This window comes from Poeciliopsis prolifica, unplaced genomic scaffold (assembly GCF_027474105.1).
Source record: "Poeciliopsis prolifica strain line A6 unplaced genomic scaffold, Auburn_PproV2 SCAFFOLD043, whole genome shotgun sequence".
In the NCBI taxonomy this organism is placed as follows: Eukaryota; Metazoa; Chordata; class Actinopteri; order Cyprinodontiformes; family Poeciliidae; genus Poeciliopsis; species Poeciliopsis prolifica.
In genome coordinates this window covers 2733036-2746648 of record NW_026562418.1, presented here as the reverse complement: position 1 = coordinate 2746648, position 13613 = coordinate 2733036, and the positions used below count along the sequence as shown (strand labels likewise).

General features: G+C 44.9%; 1 protein-coding gene across 2 annotated transcripts; it reads left to right on the top strand.

Annotated features, from left to right (window-relative positions):
- The first annotated feature begins 75 nt into the window (after positions 1–75).
- cpsf1 (cleavage and polyadenylation specific factor 1) lies at positions 76–13597 on the top strand. Of its 2 annotated transcripts, none has more exons than XM_055055851.1 (38): positions 76–218; positions 577–742; positions 828–855; positions 945–1078; positions 1158–1238; positions 1982–2133; positions 2209–2355; positions 2440–2579; positions 2716–2826; positions 3253–3346; positions 3420–3507; positions 3604–3753; positions 3833–3884; positions 3974–4047; positions 4305–4379; positions 4460–4540; positions 4795–4890; positions 4983–5159; positions 5446–5587; positions 5713–5891; positions 6023–6162; positions 6788–6968; positions 7074–7280; positions 7367–7456; positions 7531–7677; positions 7762–7914; positions 9384–9500; positions 9783–9873; positions 10019–10103; positions 11403–11544; positions 11625–11777; positions 11863–12039; positions 12464–12530; positions 12626–12673; positions 12750–12905; positions 12986–13115; positions 13196–13334; positions 13410–13597. In XM_055055851.1, the coding sequence occupies exons 2-38, from the start codon at positions 599–601 to the stop codon at positions 13455–13457; spliced, it is 4416 nt and encodes a 1471-aa protein (XP_054911826.1). In that variant the 5' UTR covers positions 76–218; positions 577–598; the 3' UTR covers positions 13458–13597. The 2 variants fall into 2 exon arrangements, with proteins under 2 accessions (XP_054911826.1, XP_054911827.1); XM_055055852.1 differs by having other exon boundaries at positions 83–169.
- The last annotated feature ends 16 nt before the right edge of the window (positions 13598–13613 follow it).

Genomic DNA, 13613 nt, shown 5'->3' with positions numbered 1-13613 from the left:
CGTCTCTAAAATGTTGAACTGTAGGGGGCGGCAGCACGACTGCGTGCCTTTGCTTTGTTCGCAGAACAAGAACACTGGGAGCAACACAACAAAGCTAACTGCCAGGTTACCTGGCAATTAGCAAGAGCGCTGACAGTCATTTTTACACAAAAAATATGACTCATTGAATGTATGTTAAGTTAATAAAGCGTCAAGCTTAGATAACTTATCGGATATAGGTACGTTAATAAGTTTAATTCAGAATTTCGTAGATAACCTGGACGTAGCGCTGAACATGCTAGCTACTGAGCTACACGAGCATGATGCTAACTGAACAGACTGAAGCTGTTACGTGCTTTATTTTTGTTACAGACATACTAAGCGTGTAATTATATTTTAAAATATATATATATGACATAAAAATTATCAATAACCCATTATCTACTCTTTCAACTTCCTTGCACGCGTTGCTGGGGCATCTCATTGTCTGGCCGTGGCAACAGTCTGGCAGTTCATATGCTAACAGAGGAACGATTTAAATTGAACAGCGGGAAAAGGGCTGCAGAGCTGCTGACACAAGTTGTTGTCTCCTGTCAGATGCTGAAGGGAACCTCTCAGGATGTACGCCGTGTACAGACAGGCCCACACCCCCACCGCGGTGGAGTTTTCCGTCTACTGCAACTTTATATCCAGCAAGGAGAAAAACCTGGTCATCGCCGGAACGTCGCAGCTTTTCGTCTACAGGATCATCCACGACGTGGAGGTAAGCTGTCAGCTCGACCTGTTAGTGGATGTCTGTTGAAAGGGGTTCTATGTCTTTACTGGGGGTTTTTTTGTGATCATTGCAGAGCACCTCCAAGACTGACAAGCCATCCGGTACGTCTGACACTCAACAATGCACGTTTTATGAATGATTAGTAGTAATTAAAGAAAACATCTACAACGATTTTCTGAATGTGCTGCAGATGCTAAAACTCGTAAGGAGAAGCTGGAGCAGGTGGCATCATTTTCTCTCTTTGGCAACATCATGTCCATGGCCAGCGTGCAGCTGATAGGTGCCAACAGAGACGCGCTCCTTCTCAGTTTTAAAGACGCAAAGGTGTGTTGTCTGAGCCAGTGACGCTCAAGCAAACTGTAAACAGCTCTGTTTCAGTGACGTGTGCACGTTCTCTCTCCAGCTGGCTGTAGTGGAGTACGACCCTGGGACTCATGACCTCAAAACTCTCTCTCTGCATTACTTTGAGGAGCCAGAGCTGAGAGTAAGCACATCACCTCGCCTAAATCCACCCTTTGCCACACAGCAACAGTGAATATCAGTGTATTTGAATGTTTTTTTTTTATTTCATTCGTTTTGGTCAGCTTTGTTGTGCAAAACGATGTGCCCCTAACAAGTTAAAGTGAAGAATATTTTTGTTGCATTTTCCACCAATCTCAACATCCCGTAGAAGAACAGAAATGAAATCACGGCTTTTACACCATCATTTCATTTGGCAGGTACATTTGGTAGATAAATATCCACCAAGTTCTATTTGGTGGATATTTATAAAAAATTATAAGCCATCTTATGACAAGATCATGTAACATTTGCAAGCAAGTTTTTCTTAGCTGGGCTGAGTCCAATATGGCTCTTTTAATTATAGAGGTGTCTGACTAGACTAGGTGTCTGTGGATAGACTTTGCTAGTAGCTGATATTAACATGTACTAACCATCCAGTCTTGAAGAACTGAAGCTATATTAGAAGACAATTAAGTTTCTACATATACAAAGCTGATAGACATACCCCTCTGAAGCCTTGCAGCTGAAATTATGTTGAAAGGTGACTCTACAAAGTATTGACTCCAGGAGGACGAAGACAGTTGCCCGCCATACTTACAGAAAGAAATGCAAACTGTGCACCATTTTCTCACCAGTTTGCATTTGGTCGTGAATTGCCATTTGTGTATGCAATACACTAGATGATGGGTTTTGTGTTCGTCTCATCCCGTTGTTTTGCGTTTTCAGGACGGCTTCGTACAGAATGTCCACATCCCGATTGTCCGCGTTGACCCAGAGAACCGCTGCGCCGTCATGCTCGTCTACGGCACCAAGCTGGTGGTGCTGCCATTCCGGAAGGACACCCTTACAGACGAGCAAGAGAACGGAGTGGGAGAAGGGTAGGACTGATCTTCCAGCAGAATTCCCCCTCCATGTCTCCAGTTATTCTCATTGGTTGTGCGAACCGTCCGCAGACCGAAATCCAGCTTCCTGCCCAGTTACATCATCGACGTTCGCGAGTTAGACGAGAAGCTGCTCAACATTGTCGACATGAAGTTCCTTCACGGTTACTATGAGCCGACGCTGCTCATTCTGTACGAGCCCAACCAGACTTGGCCGGGGTGAGTCGGCGTTGTGACTCCTGGACGTGTTTGTAATGGGTTTTTACGTAACGTTCACTTCCTGTGATGTGATCCCTCTCACAGGCGCGTGGCCGTTCGTCAGGACACGTGCAGCATTGTGGCCATCTCCCTCAACATCATGCAGAAGGTCCATCCTGTCATCTGGTCTCTTAGCAACCTGCCCTTTGATTGCACACAAGTCATGGCTGTTCCCAAACCCATCGGTGAGCTTTTTTTTTTTTTCACTTGGCTAACGTTTTGTTGTGAAGGTCATTACCTTTGTGGGTGTAGGATCTAAACTAACACATGGATTTTAAAGTTATTGTCACCTCTCTGTGTTCTGATCCTGTCACATCTTAGGCGGTGTGGTTGTGTTCGCTGTGAATTCACTGCTGTATCTGAACCAGAGCGTCCCACCTTATGGAGTCTCTCTGAATTCTCTCACCAACGGGACCACATCCTTCCCTCTGCGTAAGCAAAATCAACCAAGCCAGCCCTTTCTGTTACACAAGACCAGGAGTTCAATGTATTCTTGTAAAGTATGGCATATTTTTAAATGGGGGAAACAAAAATGACAAGAGCAACAAAAATATTCTCTTCTCTGTTATGCTTTCTAAAAAATAAATATAGTAATTAAAAAAAGGTTGAAATAAGTTAAGTACTGATGGAAAGGTCAATGACATCTTCTAGCTAACCTGCTACATCAAACCTTAAGGTTGACATTTTAGCCATTAGCATCTCTTGCATGGAAGTATAGATTATTTTTATTTTTTATTTTTCAAAAGCAATTGAAAACCTGAATAATTTTAGCTTTAACATGAGTAGTCTGTATAATGCTGCAGATATACCTGTGGATATTCAGTGATCGTCTCAAAGCAATGTATTCGTTACTCACAGGTGTCCAAGAAGAAGTAAAGATCGCCCTGGACTGTTCTCAGTCTGACTTTATCGCCTATGACAAGATGGTGATCTCACTGAGAGGAGGGGAAATGTGAGTTCCCGTAGACGTCTTTAGAAAGTACACAACTTTTTGGGACCCTTCACCGACTGTGGTCTCCTTGCAGCTACGTGTTGACACTCATAACAGACGGCATGAGAAGCGTGAGGGCTTTCCACTTCGACAAAGCAGCGGCCAGCGTCCTCACGACATGCGTAGGTTCTCCAATTTAAACGCTAGCAGCGCCGGTTCTCATCCCTTTTTTTCTGAAAGAAAAGGTTCGGTGACACTGCATCCTTTCCCTCGTTCAGATGGTGACCATGGAGCCCGGCTACCTCTTTCTCGGTTCCCGCCTTGGAAACTCGCTGCTGCTGAAGTACACAGAGAAGCTGCAGGAGACGCCGGCGGAGGACGGCAAAGACAAGCAGGACAAAGAGAAGGAGAAAGAGGCAGAAAAGCAGGCGAGTTGGGCTTCTATGACACGTCACGACTTCACAGCTTTCATTCTGACTATCACACTTGCCTGCTGATGTCTTCCAGGAGGAACCACCAATCAAAAAGAAGCGTGTGGAGTCTTCCGCCAACTGGACAGGTAAAGCCACGGTCGCCCCGTGTGCTGTGGCAGCACTGAGCATTGTACGAGCTGATCAGCTCTACGGCTGATGTCTCTGTGGTTTTCAGATGAAGTGGATGAGATTGAGGTGTACGGAAGTGAGGCCCAGTCAGGCACCCAGCTGGCCACCTACTCGTTTGAGGTGAAGAACTTCACATTTTTTTCTTTTATCTATAGTAGATGCAGATTTAAACAAGATAAATGATGGGATTTTTTTATTTTATTAAATCGTTCTTTCAATTCATTTAAAAAAAACAACACCCAATTATTGCAAAAGCAAGGCAAACATGTGGAAGATGTTCACCAGTTGGCATGATTTCAATTTGGAAAAACAAAAAAGGCAGAAGGAAGGACAAAATACAACCACCTGAAAAGTCACTTTCTGTTATTCTCCCGCAGGTGTGTGATAGCATCCTCAACATCGGACCTTGTGCGAACGCCTCCATGGGCGAGCCCGCCTTTCTGTCGGAGGAGGTACACACACACTTCCTTATCCTGACGTCGAACTTCTTACTCAGACTACTTCGTGATTGACCATATTTTTCCCCCTGCAGTTTCAGAGCAACCCTGAACCTGACCTGGAGGTCGTCGTGTGCTCCGGTTACGGTAAAAACGGCGCGCTGTCCGTCCTCCAGGTAAAACCCTTTGTCTCCGCGTCACTGCATCGTCGTCGTGTACCAGACTAGCGTTGCTGCGCCGTCCTAAAACCTGCGGTGGCGAGGGCCGTCTGCCGCAGGTCCTGCGACAGCGCTAAAGGGAAGTCTGGGTTTACCAGGGCTGCCTCAGAGATCCATGGAGTAGCCTGTAAACACCCCAGATACAGCATCCATCTGCTGTTTGTTAAACCTGCTTCAATTGTCCTTTCCTTTTGTTTCTGTTCTCTCCGTAGAGGAGCATTCGACCTCAGGTGGTCACTACTTTTGAGCTGCCAGGCTGCCAAGACATGTGGACTGTCGTCTCAAGTGAGGTCAAGGAAGACAAGAAAGTAGGAGTCGTTTCAGAAGGGATTGAGGTTTTCTGACATGTTAAATTCAAGCTTGTCCTCATTTTTCCTTGCCGCATTGTGTCACTTTCCAGACCTCAAAAGGTGATGAGTCAGAGGACGGAGGAAAGACAGAAGGTAAAGAGGATGGTGAAGAGGTCGAGAAGGACAAAGAAGAGCCGGAGAAAGAGGAGGAGAAGACGGAGCCTACCATGGAGGACGATGCCAAAAAACACGGCTTCCTCATCCTGAGCAGAGAGGATTCCACCATGGTAGGAAAGCAATAAATAACCAATAAATGCAGACGCGCCTTTTTCAAGTTATGCTCGATTCTACTTTGTTGAGATCATTTTCAAGCAATATGTTGTCACCTTCCTAGAATAATGATTTAGGCCATTATTTTAGGAAAGGGACAATATATTACTCGAAAATGCTCTCAAAGCAACAATATTATCGTTTATCGCAATAATTGCTGGGACAATTTATCACCCAGCAAAACTTGTTGTTGAGACAAGCCCAGTAATCAGGTGGCATCTTACCTCCAATGCTTGCTTGTAGATCCTTCAAACGGGTCAAGAAATCATGGAGCTGGACACCAGCGGGTTTGCCACTCAAGGCCCAACGGTGTTCGCTGGAAACATCGGCGACGACCAGTACATCATCCAGGTCTCACCAATGGGCCTTCGACTTCTGGAAGGAGGTAAAATCTCTACGTGTAAAGACTCCAGAAATGAATGGAAGATCTTAAACAAACTTCGGATCTTAACCCTTCCAGTGAAAAGGTTTTTCTCCTGCTAACTGGCTTCCGACCTACTTTGCTTTCAGTGAAACAGCTCCATTTCATCCCAGTGGACCTGGGCTCCCCCATCGTGCATTGCTCCGTGGCGGACCCCTACGTGGTCGTCATGACGGCCGAGGGCGTGGTCACCATGTTTGTGCTGAAGAGCGACTCCTACATGGGGAAAACCCACCGACTGGCGCTGCAGAAACCTCAGATTTCCACTGTGAGTGAAGCATTCTCTCTTTTCAGAAGGTTATAGCTTAGAAGTATCAGATTTTAAAATTGCAGACTTTGTTTAGAGCCCTTAAAGGTTAATAATGCTGTCATATCGAAATGTCTGTTTCTATTCCAAAGCAATCCCGCGTGATTGCGCTGTGCGCATACCGAGATGTCAGCGGCATGTTCACCACAGAAAACAAAATGAATTCCTCCACCAAAGAAGACTTCATCAACAGGAGTGATTCAGAGGCAGAGATGGTCTACCAGGACCTCAGGTAAGAACTCCCATAACGTCTATTGGGCCTTAACTGGTTTAACAGAACTGGTTTAACAGGGTGTCTCCACATCCCTAAAAAGTTTCTAAAAGTCTTAAAGGCATCTATCTATATATACTATTATTGGGGTATATCAGTACCAGCAATTAGCTAGCTGGTTAGCTATTTTGCATAGACTGTGGGTATGTGCAAACTGTCAGTTGGCTGGACATTTGTCTTCAGCATTAGCTTGCTTCTGTTGCCAACCCATACAATTTATTTATTTGCATTGTATTATGCATATTTGTCATGTGACAGGTCTTAATTTCAATGTGTAATGGTCTTAAAAAGTCTGAAATTTGAAGTGTTGAAACCCCACAGACATCCTGAGCAGCTTTTATTTTACATCCGTCGTAGGTAAATGCAAATTTGTTGCCAGTTGGCTGGATGAGTTTCTACTTCACCATTGGCCCCCTTCTATTGCCAACGATAAATACGATGTATTTATTTGCGTTTTTCCTTTTTCTCTCTACATTTCTGTCATGCTCAATGTCTCAAATTTCATTCGTAGTGGCCTTTAGAAGTCTTAAATTCGAGTCAGTAAAACCTGCAGAAACCCTGTTTAATATCATTCCTGTTTGTGCAGCAACACCGTGGACGATGAGGAGGAAATGCTGTACGGAGAGTCCGGCACCAACGCTGCACCTGCTAAAGAGGAAATGAGCCGTGGCTCCGCTGGACCTGCACCTGGTACCAATGAGGGAGACCCGAGCAAAGCAGAGCCATCCCACTGGTGTGTGATCATCAGGGACAATGGCGTGATGGAGGTATGCTGGTTTTCTTCCAGCTGACTGAAGGAAAAGATAGTCCCAGAATGCTTCAGACATGTAGGTCAAGCCTTTTTGATCCTTCTTTGGTCTTTCTAAAAACAGATTTTTCAGCTACCAGACTGGCGTTTGGTCTTCCTGGTGAAGAACTTCCCAGTAGGCCAGAGGGTACTGGTGGACAGTTCTTCTGGCCAATCGGCTACTCAGGGAGAGGGTAAAAAGGAGGAAGTGGCTCGACAGGGAGAGTTCCCACTGATCAAAGAAGTCGCTTTGGTTTCACTGGGCAACAATCGCAGCAGACCATACTTGCTGGCGAGTTCCTAACTTTGATTGCTCTCAATTTTTAATTTCTCGACTAAGGAAATAACTTCAACCTCCTTCGATTTTTCTTCTTTTAGGTCTACGTGGAGAACGAGCTTCTGATTTACGAGGCGTTCCCATATGACCAGCAGCAGCCGCAAAACAACCTGAAAGTTCGCTTCAAAAAGGTACGAGCAGCAAGCAGCGAACATGTCGTCTTTGTAGACGTCAGCGTTAACAGAGACTGTGTCTGTCTGAGCAGGTTCATCACAACATCAACTTCCGAGAAAAGAAATCCAAGCTGAAGAAGGACAAGAAGACAGATAGCGGCGGCACGGAGGAGAACCCGGCGGTGAAAAGTCGCATTTCTAGGTTTAGATACTTCGAGGACATCTCCGGTTATTCGGGGGTAGGAATCAGATACATAAAGAATATTCAGGAACCTCACTTCACGCTGTGAAGACTTAACCTTTTGCCATCCTGGTCCGGGCAGGTGTTCATCTGCGGCCCGTCTCCTCACTGGATGCTCGTCACCTCGCGAGGAGCACTGAGGCTCCATCCCATGAGCATTGACGGACCCATCGAGTCCTTCTCTCCCTTCCACAACATCAACTGTCCAAAAGGTTTCCTGTACTTCAACAAACAGGTGAAGAGATCACACTTGAATTCAGCTAAGTCTCAAAGGCTAATCGATCAGTTATTTGGGTAACTTTGTATTGAATCTAGCGGAATTGTAAGACGTTAGATGAAAAGCATCTTATTTTGAAGCATAATATTCTTTGCATAGTATCGTTATTTCAAATGAAACATACAGGAACAAAGTAAAACATGGATAGAAGAGGACAAGATGTAAACATTAATGCAATACCTAAAGACATTGTTGAACATGTAACCTAAATTGGTGTTTGTGTTCAAGGGCCGATGGAATTTGAATTGAAGTTAGCATTTTACCATTAGCCTGCACTAAATACAGTGGTGGTGTTGGTCTTTAGTATTAGCTTCTGCTAAATTCAATGGAAATTTTTCACGTTAGCATTTCTTCTTCTAAATATTATGTATTTTGCATTAACTAATTCACCTGAGCCTTATTAATACTATATTTAGCATTAACAGAAGCTCATGCTAAAGTTTTATACCAACACAGTAGTTAGCCTAAGCATACGCTTTGGCTGAAGAAATTGTGTTGGTACAGTGTTTTAGCATTAGCTTCTTCTAAATGCTGTAGAGGAATAGTGCTTTAGCATTAGCTTCCGGTAGATATTTTGGGTGTTAGTGTAGTGCAATGACTTCCATTAAATACTGTGGTTGTGTAGCATTTTAGCATTAGCGGCTGCTAAATATTATGATCTTGCAGTGCTTTCCACTAAATACTGTCTTTGTGTATTAGTTTTTGCTAGATATATTTGGTGTAGCACTTTAGCATTAGCCTCCGTTAAATGCCATGTTGGTGTAGTCATGCTTTAGTGGCAGTGGAAGTTAGTAATGTTTATTATTATTAGTGCTTTGGGCTAGCATAACTACAGTTTTAGTTAGCGGTGCTCACCGCTGGACAAATGGGCTTTGACAATCCTGGTACTGTTCATCCAGCAACATGCAGTTCATGATTTACTTTAGCTTTGATGGTTCCTGAACGTTGTCAGAAATAGTTGTCAAATAGTTGAAGTTGGATGTTTCAACAGAAAAATGGTCCCAAATAAATCTTTTAGTAGAAATGTCACGTTGAAAAAACAGTTAAAATGTGTGTATTTTTACATGGCAGTTGTGATGGAAACAATTTATACCACAAGTGAATATGAAATCTTACATAGGAGTGAATAAAGCTGGCTGATTATTAGCTAACAGAATGAACTCCCCCTCAGCAGTATTAAAATTTGAAGAAATCTGCATCACAGCATCACTGTTCCAGGAAACCAACCAGTTTTTCTTCTGCTGAGATGAGGAGTAAAAAAATGCCAGCAGCTCATTGATGCTGACATGAGTGTGTGATTTACCCAGACATAGCTGGGGGTGTGTGCTTATCTTGCAGCCTGTAGTTGTGCGTGTTAAGTTATGTAATTTTAGCCATTAAAGTAGTTCTGCATTTGAACGCATCATGTTTCACCGTTTCTCCCCCAGGGCGAGCTGAGGATCAGCGTCCTCCCCACCTACCTGTCCTACGACGCCCCCTGGCCCGTCAGGAAGATCCCCCTCAGGTGCACAGTGCACTATGTCTCCTACCACGTGGAAAGCAAGGTAAGGCTCCTTGGCGTCGAGCGCTTCTTCGGTGCGAATTCAACTCATGAAACCCTCCCCAGTATTTCACGCCTCCGCCTCAGTAAGACGAGGCAGAATAAAACCACTCGGGTCGAGCTGCTTTGAAAAGATCGACATGAAAGGCTTCTGGCCTTGAAGTTTTCTTAAAGCAAAAAAGGGAGGAAGAAAGAAAAAAAAAATCAATGCGAGCGACTCTGAAGGGATTATTCTTTGATGCTACAGTTTTTGTTTTTTTTCTTCTTCCCTTCTGTTGGATTTCAGGTGTACGCTGTGTGCACAAGTGTGAAAGAGCTGTGCACTCGCATCCCTCGAATGACGGGAGAGGAAAAGGAGTTTGAAACCATCGAGAGAGGTCGGAGAAAACACACAATTTCTGTCGGTTTAATCATCCAGTGAACTTTAAGCTTTAAGCTCTCATGAGCTGGCGTTGAAAGCAGATGAGGAACGTTGGGTAGAAATCAGCGCGCTGACGCCGTTTCTCCTGATCCCCTCTGCAGACGAGCGCCACATTAACCCGCAGCAGGAGAAGTTCTCCATCCAACTCATCTCTCCTGTCAGCTGGGAGACCATTCCCAACACAAGGTAAAAACATCTCGGCACGGCTCTGCTGCCTCAGGCAGGCAGAGGACAATGAATTCAGTCTCACTTGGTTGCTTGTCTTTATTTCGGTCAGGGCAGCTGGAACCAGGAAGTAGTTTCTCCTGGTCTCAGCTCATTTAGAAACTCTGCCGGCAGTAATTAAAACCGCGACTGCTTCACCTCAAGGTTAATAAAGTAACATTGATTTGCTGCGCATTCACACTCTACTGTGCAAAAAAAGAGGTGAAGTTACACATTTACTTCTCTCTTGGTTTTCATTGATGTTTGTTTGCTGAGTGACTGAACTCGTCACCTGCAGATCATGTCGGCCTTAAGCAATTCTCCTATCAACAAATCCATCTTGTGAAAAACCATTTGAGACTTTTAAAGCAGAATAAAAGATTCTAGTGGTTTTTAATTATTTTTTGCGTAACAATTTTTTCCTTTTTTGAACATCAGTAGGAATGTTCACATGTAAAGCAGAAACACAAAACAAAGTTACCGCTTCCCCACCCAACTCTAATCAAACTGAACTTAATGGACGCCAATAAAAACAAAAAAAAGTTCAGAAAAAACTAACAAATTGAAAAAAAAGAAGAACTTCTATGCGCATATATACAAAGTGTTTAGAGGGGGACAGATGTTTGTGCTGGGCTTCAAGGAATGAAGGCTCTGAGTCCAGAGCTTATTCGTTCAAGATCACTTTGTTGATCTTGAAATTATTTTGTCCAAGTAACACAAAATACAGTAAACTATTAGACTGAAATAGAGTATTTCAGTGAACAGTTAGCCAAAGAGGCAGATGTGCAATCTGCCATAGACAGTGCAGTTCATGAGTTACTGACTGTCGGAGTTGTGTATTCTGATGGCTGTCAGGATAAGCAACCAAAACTACCCCCTGGCTCAGCTGCTCTCATCCCCAGCCAGGACGTAGTGAAGGAGGCGGCTGTTACTGATCGGGATGCTCTGTGCCAGCCTTCAGCAGAGCCTCTTAAAGACTGTGTTGACTTCCAGTGTTCTCCTTTCATTCGCTACTGACGCGAATGAAATTATAATCCTGTGTTTATTCCGTAACCGTTTGCTTTATGTTTTTGACAACTACTACACCGTATTAACGTTTACACTGTAGTATGCTAAATAATATACTATAATAGTCGAGCCTTGTCAGAGCGCCATCCCGGATGTCCTGCCCCATCTCCTCTGATCTTATTCTCAAAAAACAAGCATTAAAATTTATCTCTGAGATCCGACATTCGGAGTTGAAAGGTATTCCGAACACTTTTACCTTCTCATCTCCTTCAGGATCGACCTGGAAGAGTGGGAACATGTAACCTGCATGAAGACGGTGGCCTTGAGGAGTCAGGAGACGGTATCGGGACTGAAAGGCTACATCGCAGCGGGAACCTGTGTGATGCAGGGGGAGGAGGTCACCTGCAGGGGCAGGGTGAGCGGCTCATACCTCTGCAGACTCAACTTTGATGCCGCATGGCTTTTGTTTCTCTCACAGCATCTGTTTGTGTTCAGATCCTGATCCTGGACGTGATAGAGGTGGTCCCAGAGCCAGGCCAGCCCCTCACCAAGAACAAGTTTAAGGTGCTATATGAGAAGGAGCAGAAGGGACCAGTGACAGCCCTGTGCCACTGTCATGGGTACCTGGTGTCAGCCATTGGGCAAAAGGTCGCAAAAACACACAGAGAAGACAGAGCTGTAGAGTTTCAAATAGTAGAAACAAGGGTGACGATGACGTCCATGTTCCCTGTAGATCTTCCTCTGGGCCCTGAAGGACAACGACCTGACAGGCATGGCCTTCATCGACACGCAGCTCTACATCCACCAGATGATCAGCATCAAGAACTTCATCCTGGCAGCGGATCTGATGAAGAGCATCTCTCTGCTCCGCTACCAGGAGGAGAGCAAGACGCTATCGCTCGTCAGCAGGGTGAGCCGGGACTCTTCCTCACAGCTCAGCTGAACAAAGACGCAAAGACGACGGGTTCCAGAGCTTTATGTCTGCAACTTCGGACCTGCTGTGATGTTTGAATGTTCCACGTCAAAAGCCTCGTGTAGAATTCTCAAAATATGTCATCGACCTTTCTATGTCTACTTCTAGTACCTGGATCTTCAGGTCTTAAATAGCACAGAATTCTGAGATGAGAAATGTGTTGGAACTCTGCTTTGGATCTCAGGGCTTTGTAGAGAATCTTATTTACTGGAGGGTCTGCAGCTCAACATGATGAAGTAAAGCCCGAGTCTGTCTGCTTAGAGAGTTCGGCTTCATTGGAACGGTTAAGAGCAGCTGCAACAGTAGAGAATAATTATCTGTTGCTTTGTTAAATTGAGCCCGATTCATTTTGTCTGAATAGGACGCGAAGCCTTTGGAAGTCTACAGCATTGAGTTCATGGTGGATAACAACCAGCTTGGATTCCTGGGTAAAATTCCTATCGACCTGGAGATAACAGAACCCTCGAATGTTCTGCGTCGCAATCCTTTTGATTTATTTTTTTTCCCTTCCCCGTTTTTACAGTGTCCGATCGAGACAAGAACCTGTTCGTGTACATGTACTTACCTGAAGGTGGGTCGGCGCGGCCTGATCTGAATCTCCAGAACCTCGGTAAATAAAAGCGCTAAGTCTTGACTTGTGTTTGCAGCCAAAGAGAGCTTCGGAGGAATGCGCCTGCTGAGGCGAGCCGACTTCAACTCCGGCGCGCACGTCAACACGTTGTGGCGGATGCCGTGCCGCGGGTCGCTGGACTCCGGCAGCAAGAAGGCTCTCACCTGGGACAACAAGCAGATCTCGTGGTTTGGTAAGACGCCACTCATCCTGCAAGGTTTTCATGTCTCTTTCATCGTCTCTTCGCTAACATAAAAACATCGGTTCCTGCAGCGACGCTGGACGGAGGGATTGGCCTGCTGCTTCCCATGCCGGAGAAGACGTACCGTCGCCTGCTGATGTTGCAGAACGCCCTCAACACTTTGCTGCCCCATCATGCCGGTCTCAACCCAAAAGCCTTCAGGTTTGTTTGTTTTTTTTTTTTAAATCTTCAGCAATCTGTAATAAAACTAATTTCACTTCCCCTTTCCTGCCGTTGTTCAGAATGATGCACTGCGACAGACGGAGTCTTCAGAACGCCGTGAGGAACGTCCTGGACGGAGAACTCCTCAGCAAGTACGTGTACCTCAGCACCATGGAGCGCAGCGAGCTGGCCAAGAAGATCGGCACCACGCAGGACATCGTGAGTTCGCTTCTGATCAAACAGGTTTTCCTGTCTTTTATTTTTTTCACCTGTTCCTTTTGTCTCTTTTCGCAGATCATGGACGATCTTCTGGAAATCGACAGAGTAACCGCTCATTTCTGAGCGTTCTCACATTCCCGTCGGCTCCAAACGCTGGCCGTGTTCTCGATGCAGACACCATTTTTTGTGTTGTTTTTCTTTTGTTATTCAGAAGTCCACCTTGTTTTCCTAGAATATTTTGTATTAAAAAAATGAGAAGAAAACATTTGGTTTGAGTCG